General features: G+C 45.4%; 1 protein-coding gene across 1 annotated transcript in view; it reads left to right on the forward strand.

The window, feature by feature from the left end:
• Window positions 1-19,291, forward strand: part of LOC119399458 (protein halfway) — a 34,768-nt gene that overhangs the window by 8,128 nt on the left and 7,349 nt on the right. Inside the window, exons 4-7 of the mRNA XM_037666257.2 lie at window positions 2,027-2,156; window positions 5,303-5,448; window positions 8,295-8,485; window positions 13,571-13,634. Of these exons, the coding sequence (XP_037522185.1) occupies window positions 2,027-2,156; window positions 5,303-5,448; window positions 8,295-8,485; window positions 13,571-13,634 (531 nt within the window). The remainder of the gene's footprint in view (window positions 1-2,026; window positions 2,157-5,302; window positions 5,449-8,294; window positions 8,486-13,570; window positions 13,635-19,291) is intronic.

Raw genomic sequence — 19,291 nt, forward strand, 5'->3', positions numbered from 1 at the left:
GCTTTACTGCCTATGTTTTACTTTGAAAGACATCCGTTGTTGTATCTTAACAGCTGTGGTTTTGCACTGCTAAGTACGAGTGCACCAGTCCAATGCCCCGTCATGGGAGCGGTATTTCATGGGGACAAAATGTAAAAGCACCTGTGTACTTGGATTTTGGTGCATGTTTATAGGACCGCAGGTGATCAAAATGAGTAATCTGGAATCCCTCATTACAATAAGTTTCATACTCGTTTGGTACTCCAGTATTTAATTTTAGAGCACTTTTGCAGCACCTATTCCTGCATATTCCTGCGTTGACCATCGTCCCTTGGCCCTTGTCATAACCGAGTGAGCAAGCGCAGCGAAAGATATCCCCACTTGTGTGCCCTGTGACGATCTTCTTCTTTTGCCCTGCAGTACGCGCTCCATCACAGAACATAAAGAAGAAACAAGAAAACAATTGTGGGTTGTCTCTCGCGCTTGAGGAACAAATCAAAGCAGTACATGCCATAGTGTAACAAACACATGGGCATTTATCAGCACCTTTTACACAACAGTGAGCCTGCCAGCTGAGTCATACAAACAACTAAAGTAAACGGACAAATAGCACATATAGTGCCATTATAACACACACACAAACATAGCACGCACACACAAAGCAACCTAAATGTCGGGTCGCTGACGTTGGGCTCACCATGGTAGGGAGTCTGCGGAGAGAAGCTGTAGAATCACCCCATGGACATCGCGCGGGGCTCAACCGTCCACGAGCAGTACCCTAGACCAAAGATGGCGAGTGCTGTTCCTCGTCAGCCCGTGTAACCTTGCCGCCAGGTGGCGCCTCCACAGGAACACAGTGCCATTCCATGCGCTCCGGCGAGTACGTTAGCTGAGTCGCCATTAATGCCCCGCGGTGATGCTGGCCCACAGGGATGCACGGGCGTCATGAGGCAAAAATAACTTTACAGCGGATGCGAGCAACCCCACACATTGAAAGGTTGTAACCTAATGAACAAACACAGAGAAAGATATGACTCGTCCACCTCGACCCATGCAATGCTCTTCTTCTTTTGGCTTGAAGTTCACGTTGCCAGAACAAAAATAAAAAAAGAATAGAACAGTTGTGTTGTGTCAAGCAAAGAAACGAGCCCTCAAAATCCTCTTCTTTCATTCATTCGTGGCGAGGGTCTCATTGGCAGACTTGATGCCTTCAGGAAATGTGCAAGGGCTTATTGGTCAGTTGTCTGCTTGTTAAAGGATCACATGCTATGTGACTCCATCTGGCAAAAAGAAAGAGTGTTCCACACTTGCTGTCATGGCTATGAGCTGCGCTGACTAACACTTCCAGGGTTTACATGCACATAAACACCTGATAAAGTGGACGAGAGGACGACCACCGCCGTAGCTCACTTGGTAGAGCATCGAGCGTGTTATCCGAAGGCTGCAGGCTCGGTCGCTGCCGGCGGCTAGTTGTCTTTTCGTCCGCCTTACTTTCTTGACATCTATATCACAATTGCTACAATATGCTTAAAACAGTACAATTAACATCCCCTATACCTTCCTTGGCTTTGTTATCTGCTGGTTTTTCATTATCAATTATAAAGTCACCTAGTAACATTACCTTGGAATCAAGGGTTTATTTCGTGCTGATATTTGGCTGGTTCTTCTTTCCGGGAAAAAAACAAAAGCCCACAAAATAAGTTGAATATGAAACAGATGTGTATATATGCACTCAAACCTCGTTATAGCGAACACGGATATAACGAATTATCGGTTACAACGAAGTAAATGAAGAATACTCTTGGTAATGTGGTTGGTAAATGAAGAATACCCTTAGTAAATCAAGAATACCCTTGGTAAGCTGCAGTGGTTCGACTGTACGCTTATAACGAATTTTCGGATATAGCGAAGTTAATTTCATGTCAGATGTGACTTTGTTATAATGAGGTTTCAGAGTATCGTCACGCGAGTGCTACCTGAAAATGCTTCTCTGTGACTCATTGATGCTCGTGCATTTTATCAACCGGCTCGACTGCGTTCAATGCAGTTGCATTCAGTGCCAGGGCTGGAGAAGCTGGAAAAACTGAAGTGGTTGTGGCTCAACCAGAACCACCTCACCACTCTTCCGCCACACGCGTTTGCCAACAACGCAGTGCTGGAACACTTCTCCCTCTCCGGTAAGTTGGCCAGAGCCTTGCGTTGCTTGACTGTATTGATTTTGCCATGCCCACGCTAAACAATGAAGCTTTGTTTGTCAATTTCTTTTTACAAAGGCATTAAAAGACATATGTACAGTGTGTAACTATGTACAGTCGCGGTCAAAATATTGGAGAACACTGGAGCGCGTGGCAAAAGGTACCGCGGCGCCTTCTGATGGCTGTTTGCGAAGCTCGAGAGCGTGCACTGCGCACTTGCATCCTTGTTTGCCTGCCAGCCTGCTTGTTCGCTCGTGCCAAACGCCGGAGAAAGCGCACGGTGGCATTTCTGCAGTCGCCTCAAGCATCATCAGCTCTCTATAAGATTAAGAAAGTGTTCACAGGTTGTTGCACACCCAGATTAGGTGTGCATATTTGCAGGCTGCTGTTTATAACAGGTAATGTTTTACGGACAACATGAAAAGAATGTTTCAACAATTTGGGATGGTTTTCCGTACAGATGAGATGGAAATATTAAAGTGATTGTTAAGCTCCTTGCAGCCTACTCATTTGTGAGAAAGTAGTCTCGGAGACTGTGAAAAATGTGCATTTAGTACTTTAGTCATACTTTTCAGCACCTCTGTCCCTTCTGGTCCGAAACTAAAAAAAAGCAATGCTTAATTAAAAGTGATACTTGCTCGTTCTTGTTCACTTGCACAGTATGTTAACTTTCCACCTTAGAAAAACATTATTAAAGCATACGTTGCTTTTTCTTTCACCTAATACAGTTTTTTAAACCTACCAGATATACACCTTGAAATATGTCTCTACCAATAAATTACCTACTGAGGAGGGCATAATTTAGGAGAAAAGCCAAAGCATCTGATTCACTGATTACCGTATTTTCCCGCATAATTTGCGCACCCCTAATATTTAGCCATCATTACTAAAAAAAAATATTTACTCGCATATTTCATGCTCCCCTCCCCGCTCGAGCCAGCTCGCCGGCGTGCACGCACGCAGGGACTTTGGATGGCCGTGGTCCCTGGTCCTCACTGAGCAGGCGAGCGCAGTCATACACAAGACGGGCTGCGAGTGCCAAGTCCCTTCTTCTGATTACTTTGTTCTATTCTCCGGAAACTGCCAAACTACGGTATTCTAGGGACCATACCAAACGTACCCGAACACCCAAACCTGTTCACGGGTTGTCAGAACTGCTCGAGCGTTCTCCCGCCGCGAGGTTGCATGCATGCGACATGGCACGGGCCATTTTCTGCATCGGAGGCGTGCGAGGGCCAGTTGCGCCAACTTTTCCACTTGCTGCCCCTCCTCCTCTGCGTCCGCGCAATGTTCGCACTGCAACACAGCCTCGGTTGATTTCGGAAGTTTAGATTTCACGATCAGCCAGCTACGTTTTCACTGTTCTCTTGCGCTTGGCTACAATAACTATTCTGCCAAATTCAAGCTCACTGTTATGGAGTTTGCCTAAGAAAATGGGAACCGTGCCGCCGCCAAGCACTCCAGTGTGAATGAGAGTGACATTCGGTACTGGATAAAGCAGAACAGTTCGCTTTTTAATACAAGATCGGGAAGGAGAGTATTCCGAGGCACCTCATTACCCCCAGCGTTATCGCGAAGAGCTTCAAGAAGACGGAGCTGTCGAACGCGCTCGACGAAACCGAGGACGACGCGCTTTGGGAGTGCGGTGACAGCGGCCACGACGATGATTCTCAGTCAGACTTCTCGACCGGTGATTCTGACTAGATCATGCATGACCAAATCTGGCTGGTTAAAGTAGTTCCTAATTAATTCTGTTCCTTCGTTTGCGCTATAATTTATTTTCTTTTTTAATGTATTATACCGCGCGCACTTGGACTATATACTGCGCGTTATTTATGACGTGTTCGCGAAATCTCCGCGTAATTTGCGCACCCCCTCTTCGGCCGAAGCTCCAAATTCGCGAAAAAAAAAAGTGTGCAAATTATGCGAGTAAATACGGTAAACTACTCCATCCTATAATTTTTAGGTGCAAACATTACACAGCACGGTTATATGTGAAAACGGAAGGCGAATGTTATATATGTCTTGTTTTGCATTTCTACTTTTCAAAACTGGCCGCTAGGACCAAAATATTCGCTTGACTCGATTACTTCATCTCGTTGCATAAATCGTGGCTTGCACACAAACTGCCGCGACGTAGAAAAGTGACCTGAAACAAAGCTGTCTTTGGGCTTCCCTCATCCCACAAACTGAAGCCAATCACCACTTTGAGCACCTCTTTGTTGATTGACTTTTTTTGTTGTTTTTTTTTGCATTTGGAAATCATGCCTGCAGATGATTTGATTGCGGAAACATAATTCTATCAAATTTCGTGTGCTTTTATAAGAAAGATGTTCAGTGTAACGAAGGTGTTCGGCACTGCAAACATTATGTTGACAAAACTGTCGTGAGGGCAAGACAAAATTGGTGATTAGAATACCCATCGAACACTATTAACGAACGGTTCATTCATGCCGTGGCGCTGTGCATTGGAAGACAGTGCCATTTGGATTGTGCGAAACTGGAACAATAATGGTGACAACTTGTACGTATAGGCTAAGTTTGTTCCCCTTTTGAAAAGCAGTACGAAATAATGTAGGGGCAGCCCACATGATGTAAATTACCCCTACATTGTTCAAGGGTTGCCCTCTTTATGTGGGCGGATGTAAATCACATAAGCCATAAGCAGCTTATAGGGTAATTTCATGCCCTCTGGATTGAAATGAGATACAGCCTGGTATTGGAAGCCGCTTGTTTCTGGTCGCATTTATTGTCTCATCGAATCAGTCAGCACCGGCGAGGTAAATCCTTGAGTCCCCATGGTTTCAAATTAATGCCATGGGCCTATTTTTCTGGAAGCTCTCTCTATGTGTCAAATGATTCATGAATCATGAGCTACATACCAAGTGCAGTCTCACGTGACACCAGAAACGAAGTTAAGTAGCAAGTGAAAAAAAACAAAAACACGTGGCAGTATTCAGCAGCGGGCTTGGCTTTGGAATTGCGAAACATGTGGTTACACCAAATGGCCAATAATGGGTCTTATATGCGCCAACAAAAAATATACATATGTAGATATGCAGTATTGATGGCAAAGCTGCGTGCCAGTGTAAAGGAATGGTAAACAGCGAGTGAAATTTCGCCCCCAGGTAATCCATGGCACTGCGACGACGAATTTGCTAAGCACCGAAACAACTTGCTGCATTCGCTCACCGCACGAGTGGCCAATCACGGACCGGGCATTGAGCTCCACGACGTCAGCATCACCGAGTGCGCCTCACCGCCTCAGTGGAAGGTGGGTGGGTTTGATCTCATGTTTTTGTCAGCGCAGCTTTGTTTCTAAAATAGTCAGAAATGGGATGAAATGAATAATCTCTTAATAACTAACCTTCTAGCCTATCCTTTGTTTCATTCATTACCTCGCTGCTTCTCAAAAGCCCGACAATTCTACATCTGATACACCACAGGTTACAGTGAATTGACATTATTTATTCCTCTGTGGTCCATTGTCGGGTCTCTCCCGACAACACAACACGGCTGCAGCGGTCTCTTATCGGGCGCTACTGGACAAGCCGTTTTTTGATTGATTCACGCAGGCGTTTTCTCATGGCATTATGCGCCATCTCTTAAAGAGTATGTAAACTTCTTTTAGTTGAGTGTTGCTTTTGTTTTCGTTTCGGACCAGAATGGATGGAAGGTCTGCAAAGGTTTCGTACCTCAAGGGATTAATTCGCTCATTCATTTTGATGGTGATAAGCTGCATATGGAAAGTATACTAGGACTTTTTTATGTAATGACACAGGATATAATGAAGCAAATAAAATTTTTGTTGAAACATCCGGACATTTGTGCGTTTCAAATGTTGTCTTAACAAGTTTAAAGGGACACTAAAGGCAAATATTAAGTCGACGTTGATTGTTGAAATAGCGTTCCAGACGCCTCATAGTGCTTGTTTCGTGCCAAGGAAATGCTTATTTTGAAAGAAAATCACGTTTTAGTGGTCCGCACGGCGTTAGCGGACTTCAAATCATCCGCCTGTACGGGCCTTCTGACATAGCAGTTGCCGTGCCCAACGTTGGCTGCCTTTACTGCCGAGCCGCCGACGCTACGGTTTTTTGTGCAACGACGGCCAGCAGCTTTACCAAGACACAGCCACGGGCCCCTCCGGAACTGTATAGTTCACTGTAACGGAGCTTAGCTTGGCCAGCAGCAGCAGTAGTAGAGTATCATCAGTGCAAAAATAGTGAGAGCCAAGCCCGCGCAACAGTACTTGATACCGAAAGTACCACTGAGACGCGCAGCTCGACGAAAGCAGAACTTTTGAACCCCTCGCACCGTTCTCCATAGTAACGCCAAGAGGTTCTTTTTTCCACGAATCAAACAGAAATGAACGAGCAGCATTTTATTACGTCTCGTGATGCACGGGAGGTTTTTTTTTTATTGCCACTATAGTTTGATTGTACTCGGGGCTCCTGACGTCATTAGAATCATTTCCAAAATATCCCACTTGTGGCGCACATCGTGTCCTACATTTACCTTAATTTCTCGATTAGTAGATAACTGCTGTTGATACTATTGACATTTTAGACGTTCTCACACATTGACCTTTCACTCTGACATAAATTATTTGCCTTTCGTGTCCCTCTAAAGGAGTACTGACACGAATCCTAAATATTTTTGGATTGTCGCTTCAAATGAACACACTGGTGTCGAGAACCCTAAGAAGAGCATTGTGGTGCTTGGGAATGCATCGAATATATACATTTAATAGCACTACCTCGGAAAGACACTTTCGGTTTCGTTATCGAGGGGGCGGCTTCTGAGTGACGTGTCATGGCAGTGTGATGTCACGGGGAGACAGTAACTCGCAACATACTAGCGACAGATCCGTCACCTGCTCGTGGTGCACGTAAACAACGATGAGTTAATTGGTGTTTAGTGACCCCGACAATGATTTCTGTGATTTAGGCTGCATGCAGGACGCAGAGTTTGCAAACTTAGTGAAACTGTGTTGACTCATCACGATAATGTCTATTGTGATGGGGCTGGCTTGCTGTTGTTCAGCGACGGAAATTTTAAAATCAAAGTAAAATGTTTTATACGTGTTGTCTGACTCCGGTGTGTGGAGAGCGTTAACACTGCGCACCAAGGATACGAAAAACGTCCTTTTCACGATGTCTCAAAATCGTTTCAGTACTGTTTTAAAGAACCCCAGGTGGTTGAAATTTCCGGAGCCCTCCGCTATGGCGTCCCTCATAATCATATCCTGGTTTTGGGGCGTTCAACCCCAATAATAAAAAATAAAGGGAAAGAGGCTCCTGAGAACATGTGAGGCAAACATTATAGCGCAGCACGTAGCCTGGAATTTACAATTAAATCTCAATCTCACCTCGAAATCGCTCGCTCTTCTCTTAGCAATTAATGCCATAAACCCAAATTACCGCGTCATAAACACAAAGTCCACGGCCATTGGCTGATTTGAGCATTGTGAGTGGCGTAGCTACAGTGGCCACCATGGGATGCCGCGATGTGCCGGCGTGCTCGCTCGTGTTCACACTGAAAGTAAGACGCGCGTTCAAAGAAAAAGAAATAGTAAAGGAAGTGCTCAAGGTCATCAAGCACGCTGACAAATGGCCGTAGCTTCTTGCCTTCTTGTCATCTCCCCTTGCATAGCTTTCAGTGCACTTGCTGATACAAAAAGAGAGTGAAAGCACCTAAAGTGTGTGGAAAATCCCTGTAACTCCGCTCGTACTTCATGTATTCTAAAAAATTTTGCAGCAGTCGATTAGTGAGGCAGTAAACTACGTTAATGAAGCCATTCGATGATTACTTAGAAAAGTGTTGCAGGGTCCCTTTAACTTTTGTCACGGTGCACTGCATCTGTTGATGATCGACGTCTGAGTTGATGTTCACCTGATGCGTGGGTTACTATGATTGTTTTCCCATGGGTGTGGAATTCAGAAGAACTTCAGTGCTGTGCGTTTGATATGCATTAAACGCCAAGCGGTCGAAATCATTGCCTGAAGTCCCCATTGTGCCATACCTCACGATCAAATTGGGGTAACTTAATTGCATGAAGTTGCACTGCGTAAACGACCGACTTAGCTGGGCCCCCGATAAAAACTGACCTCGCCTACACAGGGCCGCAACCCATTCCTGTTTGGCTTTGCTCTCTGTGACCGATGCGCATGCAACACGTCCGAGTCGCTCACCGTGGACGTCAACTGTACGGGACGAGGCCTCGAAGAGTTGCCTTTGAATCTACCCTTGCGGGCGCGCGTGCTGCGGCTGGCCAACAACCGCATCAAGTCACTCATGCTGCCCTCGAAAGGGTGAGTACACGCCGATATTTTCAAGCGACGCTTGTATTGCCCCACAATTTGGCGTTGTAGGTTTGACCACAAAACAACCCAGCGCCTGCGAGTGTACACAAATGAGGCCTTCAAAAGCGCCAGTCGCATGCGTACTTGTATGCACTGTCTTTAATAATTGATGCTGTCTCGATCTTGGGCTTGTTTGCAATCAGCCGTTTCTGATACAGTGATCTGATCCTTCATCGAGTTTATTGTGGTGACTTGTGATTTCATGTTTCGACATTGTTGCCTGGATATGAACACAGGGCCATCGTTGTTGCCTGTAGCAACTGAAGTGTTGCGCTGCTGAACATGTGGATGACAGTCCAATTCCTGGCATGGAGGAAGGAAACAGGAGCTAGGGAGCATAGCGCAATACGATATAAGGAAATAAACAAAGAAAGCCCGGCCACGGTGATCTAGTGGTTATGGCGCTCAACTGCTGACCCGAAGGTCGTGGGATCGAATCCCGGCTGCGGCGGCTGCATTTTCGATGGATGCGAAAATGTTTGAGGCCCATGTACTTAGATTTAGGTGCACGTTAAAGAACCCCAGGTCGTCGAAATTTCCGGAGCCCTCCACTACGGCGTCTCTCATAATGATATCGTGGTTTTGGGATGTTAAACCCCAGATATGATTATTATAAGAAAGAAAGAAAAGTAGCGCGCCAAGCACGCACACGCCAAGTTTCCCCCATTTTCTCGATAGGGCAAGGGCTCCTGTATTTTTTTAAGTTTTACAACGAACAGCTATTGGCTCCTGTATTAGATTCCCATCTGGGTACAAGCTACCATTTACCAGAAGCACGGCAAAGCTCCAAGACAAAGCCAGCTCGTTCTTAGCAATCTGAGAAAAATTGAAGAACACATTGTAAATTCCAAAGTGTGTTCGGCGAAAGCCTGTGGCCATTCACCTGACTATGCCATGGTATCGGGGGAATCCACATTCTTGGCTGTTGCGAGTACGGACGGATGCTGCCGCCGCGTTGCGCAACTGTTGCACAACGCGCATTGAAAGGAGCAACGCGCGACTGTTGCTATGCGCCTCTGTGCCATCAAGTGATTGCTGAGAGTGTGAGGGGTAGGGGTCACATCCGTGCCCTGGCACCATGCCAGGGCACGGACAGACAACGGACGCCGCGAGTATGAGGCATTAACGGCTTTTGCCTTAAAGGGACACTAAAGAGCAAAACGATTTTTCTCGCATTAGTAAAGTAGTCTTCCATGATACCAAAAACACCACGCTTTCTGCGCGAAGACGCTTAATAAGCAAGAAAACGCGCAAAAAGAAAATACACGTGGTGACGCCACCTTGGAAATCCCGCACCATTTGCCGTGACTTCACATATTTTTGACGGCGCCTGCTTGGGCCTGCGTGTTAAATCGAAGTTCATTGTCCTCTGAGGGGGCCAGAGACTTGACATAACGAGTTTGTGGAAATTTCGTCGAGCCAGTGGTGCCAAAATACGCTAAATGCTCTTTGAAATCTTTTACACCACGAATTACAAAGTTCGGCACGAAATTTAAAAATGAAACTTTGAACTTGGTTTTCTCCTCTAATAATAAACCTATGGTGGTGAAATAAGCTACACAAGAGTTCTCCAAAGCACACTTTATCAATCTAAACCAATTCATAGTTTTTCTTTAGTGTCCCTTTAAAATGCAAAGCACAGTCCACAAGCTGAGCTCATCCTCGGCTGTTTTAACTGCGAAGCTGTTTTAGGCTCGCCGTAATTTGTGTGCCGGAAACAGAAATGATCACCATCATGAATAACCGGCACGCGCCATCTACATCCTCTTTGTCCTCTTCTGCTGCGCTCCCAGAACACATGCGCCAATTTCTCCAGCGTGGCCCGTAATAACCCTGATGGGTGAGAGAGGGAGTACAGAGAGAGACAAAGAAAGAAAGATAGAAAGAAAGAAAGTAAAAGAGAGAGAAATTCCTGGCGAAAAAAAATTCTTCATGAGGCAGGATCGGAGGACGCTCGCCCTTGATCCAAAGGTGAGCGTCCTAACCACTCGGCCTTCCAGGCACACCTAGGAGGGCATAGCATAGCCTTGTATAGTATAGTATAGTGTAGCAAGGTGGTGGGAAAGGGAAGTGAGCGTGAGGAGGAGAGATGTGATGTTGTGCAGGGGTGAGGGGGGAGAGTAAAGCATAGCACAGAAAGAATTAGAAAGAGAGAAATAGAGAGAAATTATGCAGAAAGAGAGAGTCAGAAACATAGTGAGAAATAGAGAGAAAGAAGGAGGAAGCAAGCGAGAAATACAGAGGGGGAGGGAGAAAAGGGATGGAAGAAGAAGATAGAAAGAGCAAGAAAGAAATAAACAGAGAGGGAAAGAGAAATAAATAAGTGGAAATAAACAGACAAAAAAAAGACACAGAGGAGTATGATGAATATGACAATCTTGTCCCGACACGAATACAGTCGAACCCGTTTATAACGAACTCGACAGTGCCGCAAAAACTGGTCGTTATATCAGTAGTTCGTTGTAAATGGACTCGCCCTTAAAAACATGCAATTAGCAACCAAGCCGCTTTTTTTTCTGCGCATTTTTATTGAAAAGTGCTAACAGCTCCTCTGGTGAGAAGTTAGGCCTTCTCGCGTTGTGAAGCGAGGCCCGCTTGCACTTCGGAGTGAACCGACACCGTTCCAATGAACCGCGGCACCGCTACGTGGAGCCGATCATCCCTGGCTAGTTGCGTGCAGCGCGTCGCCTGCTCGGCTCACGCCATCACTGCCCGGCCGCTTGCATTTGTACGCGCATTTGTCCGCTCTTTGTTCCCGCTTCACTTCGGACCGTGCACGGGTGCGGCGAGCAGCCTGTTCGTTCAACGTGGCGAAGACAAGCATTTTGCAAGCAACACGCACTCTACGTATCCGCGATGCTCTGACGGCCCTGCACGACAGGCACGGCGCGCTTGGGTTGCCGCCTAATTAAACACGCTGTATACGCTCGCTGTAAGTGCATGAACGTTTCTCGGTGCCCGTGTTGCTAAACACCAGCGAGCTAGTTTCGTTTACACGAAGCGACGCGCACTTTATCTCGCACGGCGCGGCGGCGGCAAACTTTTGAACAGCAATGGCATCGCGCGCTTGTACTGCTTGTACCGCCGTCACCCGAACAGTCTACGCCACACGTGCAGCCGAGCCGATAGCTGCAGATGACTGTGATAAGGTTGTCGGCGATAAGTCGTAATGGCACGTTCATCGCCGGCCGCCACATCGCCTTTGCTCTCTTCTGATGCTTATCCGTGAAGGAATCCGTGATGCTTATCCGTGAAGACATTTTGCGGCATATTGTGACGTCGACGCAGTGAACATTTAAGCGCCGAAAAGTTATCGCGGTCATCGCAGGCGGTCGTAGCTGCAGAGAACGGCGTCAGGAAAGGTTGCCGTGCGAAAGCTGACTGCAAGGCTTCATGCTGCCTACCACTTTTCTTTCTTTCTTTCTTTTTTCTTTTTTTTACTCCCCACTGCCATTCTGCCACTGAAAAAACGACTGGAAAGCGAGCGACCTCGCTCGTAGCGTCCGAAAGCGGCGCGTGCGGTGCTCGCCGATCTCGGGTATCTTCGTCACGAGTAAACCGGACCGGGGCACGCGCGAGCGCGCGCCTCTCATGCTTTAGGCCTGCTTTAACTTGTTTTCGTTTGGTATACGCCATATTTTTACCGCGACCGGGTCTAAAGTGTTCGTTGTAAAAGTAGGAGGCTTTGAAAAACGTTCGCTATATGTGGACGCAATTTCAATGGGTAGCATAGGAAAATCGTAAGTGCACCGAAATATGGTCGTTATAACCGATAGATCGTTATATCTGGGATCGTTATAAGTGGGTTCGACTGTAACGTGAAAATCCTGTCGCGTACGTCGTCATACCCTTTGCTCTAGACGTGTGGCACATACACGTATAGCACGGGCCACGGTAAGCGGGTATGCGCCACAGGTGATTGACAGTTTATACCTTCCCAGGAGTGGCGAGAACATACATTGGTAATTTAAATATGAGAGCATAAAGGAAACCGACTTCAGCAGCGTTGACCCAATGACTGCAAAGAATAAAAATCAGGATCCCAGCAGGAATCGAACCGAAGCATTCTGCGTGGCAGTCAGGTATTCTATCACAGAGCCACACAACATCAGTGGCGGTTGCAGCACCTCGCTATCTAATTTTACAACAAAGCAGTAAACATTCCATGTGTACTCTTATAATACATGTACAGGCGTAATGCCGGGTGAATGTCAATTGTGTGTCCAGTGTTGGCTCCGCTTTCATAGAAGTCTAATAAACATTACATTTGTATTCCTATGATTCAGCAAGCTATATTCAAGGGTTGATCGACCCCAGAGGAATTCACTAACGAAAGTTACGTGTGACATTCACGTCATTGCACTTCAGGAGAACTTCTTGGCCTAGTTGATATTGCTTACTGTATGCCATACGCTTACTGTATGACAGTTGGAAGTGCCGCCCTTGTCGTCGTGTTTGTGTCTTTCGTGTGTATGCTGTCTTTACTAGCAGCAGAATGTCATACAGTAATGTGCACTTCGTTTCGATAATACTGACATCTGTGTTCTAAAGTGAGTGCTGACGTTACGTCAGACCATAAGGTACCCTTTAAACGCCAGTGTTGTCGACGTGCCTGGTAATGCCATGATGTGTACACGACTACTACGCTTCCAAAAACACGTCGATCCACCTCGCAACGCTTGGCTCAAAGCCAGAAAATGCAGCATAGACAACTGCTCACTGATTGCTTCGCACCTAACTGATTCCCACAAGGTGTGGGATCTGTCCAACTTTCTTCTTTGCTAGACACAACATTAATTAGACCTAACAGACAATAAAGCCAAGGAAAGTATAGGGAATGGGATTTGTAGTAATTATGATGTAAATGTGAAGAAAGTAAAGTCGACAAAAAGATAGCTTGCCTCCAGCAGGGACTGAACCTGCGACCTTCGAGGTTTTTGTTTTGCCTGTTTTTTTGTCGATAAGAATATTTATACGTGGAGGACTGGACACGTATAATGCTCTTGTTTTTTTTTTTGTCTTTCCTATGTGCAGGGAAGGCTGGGACAGCCTGCTGATGCTTGATGTTCATGGCAATGAGATTTCATCCATTGATCAAGTAAGGCTGGCCTACATGGTCAAAAGTCCAGGGCGCTTATGCGAACTGACTGTGCATGAATTTTTTATTTTAGGTTAGCGAACTTAAAAGATGTGTGAGGTTAAGTTAACAGGAACTTATGGCTGCCATATGTGCTCTCTGGAGAGCCAGTTCAGAAGAAAAGGGAAAGGAAGTATCAACCCTTGCTGACAAATTATTGTTCAGCAGCGTACGAGGTTGTGCTACTAGTTGGTATGTAAGGCACAAGGGTTAAACTGCGGAAGCCATTTTTTTTCTTTCGTATAAGTTTAACTGTTAGACCTCTATTTTTAAATGCGAAGCATTTCTTAGCGAACTTCTGCGACTTTGAGCGTATCTATCTTTCTTTCTATCTATCTATCTATCTATCTATCTATCTATCTATCTATCTATCTATCTATCTATCTATCTATCTATCTATCTATCTATCTATCTATCTATCATCTATCTATCTATCTGTCTATCTGTCTATCTATCTATCTATCTATCTATCTATCTATCTATCTATCTATCTATCTATCTATCTATCTATCTATCTATCTATCTATCATCTATCTATCTATCTGTCTATCTGTCTATCTATCTATCTATCTATCTATCTATCTATCTATCTATCTATCTATCTATCGAGCCGCCTACGACTTTGTGCTCTCCTGGCCGTTTCGGTAATCGGATGTATATACCAAAATTGGTGTGTCATAACATGGCCTTATTACGAACACAAATGACAGGTCATATCATGAAAATCATGACACGCATGTCATGAACAGCATGATTTACATTCCACGGCCTTAGGCTCTTGCGGCCGTTCCGTTAATTTCATATACACCAAAATTGGTACGGCGTGACAAGAATTCATGACAAACATAATGACTGGTCCTAAAATGCAAATCATGACGCGCATGTCATGTGCAGCATGATTTATGTGACATGGTCTCTGGGCGCTCGCGGCCGTATAAATGAAGTGATATATACGAAAACTGGTATGACGAACATAACTGACACATGGTAACATGAAAATCATGACATGCATGTCATCTATGACATGATTTACTAGCCACGCTCATGGCGCACTCGCGGTCGTTTTGCTAGATTGATATACACCAAAATTGGTATTGTGCTATGTGACTGTATGAAGAGCATGAATAACAGGCCGTAGCATGAAAACCATGACATCCATGACATGTGTGTCATGATTTACTTGCCACGCTCATGGTGCATTTGCGGCCGTTTCGCTTGCATGATATACACGAAAAATGGTATGTATTGCGCGACACGACCGTATGACGAACGTAAGTGAGAGGTGGTAACATGAAAATCATGACGTGCAAGTCATGTACAACCTGATTTACATGCCACGCTCATGGTGCGCTAGCGGCCGTTTCAGTAGATTGATATACACCAAAATTGGTATTGCGCGAAGTGACTGTATTGATGTGATCGGGGTCCTGCCCAGAGGACCGGAGCCAGCCAGAGTCCCGGGGAGATGTCGAGGAGAGGAGCCCAAAGCTGTTAACAGTAACGTTTATTTACAGGTAGCGTGTTGCTACATGATGGGGTTAGCATCATGGAAGCTCTCGGAGCTCGTGAGAGCTTGAGAGAACTTGTGAGAGCTCGTCGGGAGCGCATCGGCGCTCGCATTTTATGTCCTGGCCTTCCCAGGGTTCCCTGTAGGAAAAAACAATGGAGGCCAGGACAGTCCAATGAAAATTTCCATCTTCACCTCCGCCCCCAAAAGGGGAAGGTGAAACGCCGCCTCCTTCCCAAACCACGAAAGGAGAAAGAGGCACGTTCAGTTCGTCCCATGGCGAGGGAAAAACACTGCCCACCGCGCACACACGGCACAGCACGAAGACGATGAGTCTTACGTGGAAGTCAATTTCGTAGTCTGTTGCAGTGATGGTTATGCGCGAGGCAGACCACGAATTGTGGAAACAGCGGCAACAAGGCGCCACGGAGAACGTGGGAAATGCATCCGCAGACGGTTCCCAGACGCTGGGTCCTTTGTCCGGGGCACCTTGACGACAAAGCAAGCCGCCTCGACGGCCAACAACTCTTCCTAAACTGTCAATCGGTCAGGCGTGCCCAAAGGGTTTTACGAGGGGCGCAGACAACTTGAGAATATTAGACGAACGACCTTCGTGTTGTCGCCGCTCTTGGGGCATCTCCGGAACCGCTGACCCGGAAGAAATCAGGGTAGTCTTAGCCGCAACGTCTCATGCGTCAAAGCGGCGCCAAGCCAGGCAGGCCGATCATAACAGTATGAAGAACATGAATAACAGTTGGTAAGATGAAAACCATGACATGCATGTCATGTATGTCATGATTTACATGCCACGCTCATGATGCATTCGCGGCCGCTTCGCTAGCTTGATGTACACCAAAATTGGTATTGCGCGCAGCGACTGTATGACGAACGTAAATGAGACGTGGTAACATGAAAATCATGACATGCATGACATGTACGACATGATTTACATGTCATGCTCATGGTGCCCTCGTGGCCGTTTCGCTTGCTTGATATCCACCAAAATTGGTATTGTGCTATGTGACTGTATGAAGAACATGAATAACAGGTTCTGGCATGAAAACCATGACATCTATGACATGTCATGATTTACATGCCTCGCTCATGGTGCACTTGCGGCCGTTTCGCTTGCATGATATGCACAAAAATTGGTATTACGCGGCACGACCGTATGACGAACGGAAGTGAGAGGTGATAACATGAAAATCATGACATGCAAGTCATGTACAACCTGATTTACATGCCACGCTCATGGTGCGCTAGCGGCCGTTTCAGTAGATTGATATACACCAAAATTGGTATTGCGCGAAGTGACTGTATGAAGAACATGAATAACAGTTGGTACGATGAAAACCATGACATGCATGTCATATATGTCATGATTTACATGCCACGCTCATGATGCATTCGCGGCCGCTTCGCTAGCTTGATGTACACCAAAATTGGTATTGCGCGCAGCGACTGTATGACGAACGTAAATGAGACAGGGCAACATGAAAATCATGACATGCATGACATGTACGACATGATTTACATGTCATGGTCATGGCGCATTCGTGGCCGTTTCGCTTGCATGATATACACCAGAATTGGTATGGCGCGACGCGATTGCATGACGAATGTAAATGAGAGGTAGTAACATGGAAACATGACATGCAGGTCATGTACGACATGATTTGCAAGCCACACTCATGATACATCCGCGGCCGTTTTCCTAGCTTGATATATACCAAAATTGGTATTGTGCGTCGCGACTTTATGACAAACATGAATAACAGGTGGTAACTCGAGAATCGTGACATAATGTCATGTAGGTCATGATTTACATGCCGCGCTCATGGTGCATTCGCGGCCGTTTCGCTAGCTTGATATACACCAAAATTGGTATTGCGCGAAGCGACTGTATGACAAACGTAAATGAAAGGTGTAAACATGAAAATCATGACATGCATGTCATGTATGGCATGATTTACATGCTATACTTGTGGTGCACTCGCGGCCATTTCACTCGTTTGATATACACCAAAATTGATATTGCGCGATGTGACTGTATGACGAACATAAACGAGAGGTCTTAACATGCGAATCATGTTATGCATGTCATGTACGGTATGATTTACATGCCACTGTCATGGTGTGCTTCCGGCCGTTTTGTTAAGTGGATATATACCAAAATTGGTATGGCACGACACGAGTGCATGATGAACATAAGCGACAGGTCATGCATTGTATATACCAGAATATGCGTTTCATTGGCATGGTGTATACTAGACTGTGCATGCATGCGTGCATGGCAAACATGCGATATGTGGTGGACTAAATTCCATGGCCTGAATGCTTTCATTTGGCTCAAAGACAAACAAGGCGATGTATGCAGCTCTTTGCTGGCTGCTTCGCATTACATCGATTCCCACAGTGCGTGGGATCTGCCGAATTTTTTTCTTCCATAGTCTAACCCTTGTACCTTCCACCTTTCATAATAAACTCATTGTTCATGTAAAAATGTATGCATTCGGGGATGGACAAACTTCTTATCAGCAGATGAAATGACAATACCAAACTTTCCAGGTCTGAACGTTCCCTCTTCGTTGTTCCCCTTCTTTAGTCCGTTGTTTGCTGCTAGGTGGTTCTTTCCCAGTCGATCAGCAAGTAGTCCAGTCTCACACATTGCAGCCAAAAGTCTGAAGAAATTTTGTCAGGCCAAATCTTCGTGGAAAAGGATTCACACACAGACCAAAGTGAGAAGAAAAATATTTAAAGGGGCCCTGCAACACTTTTTCAGCATGGTTAGAGATCGATTGTTGAAGCTTTTGAGAACGCGTGAGCCAAACATTATAGCGCAGCACGCAGCCTGGAATTCACAAATAATTCTCGAAGTCAGCTAGAAATCGTTGCCTCTTCTTTCTACAAGTGATGCCATATACTACTCAAATGACCACACCATATCACCCAAGTTCACGGCCATTGGCTGATTTGAGCATCGTGGGCTGCACAGTTGCACTCAAACCTCATTATAACAAAGTAGCACCTGCCACAAAAATAACTTCGTTATATCCGAAAATTCGTTATAAACGTTTATTTGTAACATTTTAGCTATGACAAGACTGTTCTTCATTTGCTTCGTTATAACCGATAATTTGTTATATTCGTGTTCGTTATAACGAGGTTTGAGTGTACTGCGGCCGCCGCGGGAGGCTGCCACGTGCCCGTGCGCGCACTCACAAGCGCGTTGAAAGTAAGCCGCATGTTCGAAAAGGAAGAAAAAGTGCTCAAGGTCATGACGCGCCCGTGACGTAACTTCTTTCTCCTATGCCATCCCTCCCTGCTTAGCTTCCAACGCGTTCGTAAGGGCGGGAGAAGAGAGAAAGCAATTACAGCGTGTGAAAAATCTCTGTAATTCTGCTCATACTTGATGGATTCTAAGAATTTTTGTGGCAGTCGATTCGTGAGATTCGTGAGGCAGTAAACTCCTTTAGTAAAGCCATTCCATGGTTACTTGGAAAAGTGTTGCAGGTCCCCTTTGAACACAAGCTGAGTTTTGCTGCTACACTGCAGGTGTTCTTGCAAGCAAAAGAAATTTCAGTCAATGCCTGTATCTCAAGTTGCTTTTTTCCAGAAAATTGTAATAATATTGAAATTAAATGATGGAAATTGTCATACACATTTATGCACTGTACTTGAGCTTATGTATAACTACTATATTGTATACTATTTCGTTTGATATTCAGTGTTAGATTTTATCTCTAACTGAATGTAATTAAATTTGATTAGAAAGCTTTACTGTTTGAACACCCCTACGTATTTCATGATTGTTTTCAACTTTTCTGTGTAACCATGCTTGCTAGAATCTATAAAAAGTAATTGGTGCAATTTGTGTAATTAGTAAATGTATTGCTTAACTTTTCTTGCCAAGAAATCTGTCTGAACAGATAACTTGCACATAGTGACTGACACCTAGCAGACTGAATTTGTATGCGTGTTAAAAAAACTTGGTTGGACTGAGACACATCTAGGATATGTGTTGGGAGAGAGAGAGAAGCGAAAGGGGGGGTGTCTGCACCCCCCCCTCCACTAGTGAACTTGTTGATACGCCACTGCACAAGAGTAAGCT

Source organism: Rhipicephalus sanguineus, chromosome 7 (genome assembly GCF_013339695.2).
Source record: "Rhipicephalus sanguineus isolate Rsan-2018 chromosome 7, BIME_Rsan_1.4, whole genome shotgun sequence".
Classification (NCBI taxonomy): Eukaryota; Metazoa; Arthropoda; class Arachnida; order Ixodida; family Ixodidae; genus Rhipicephalus; species Rhipicephalus sanguineus.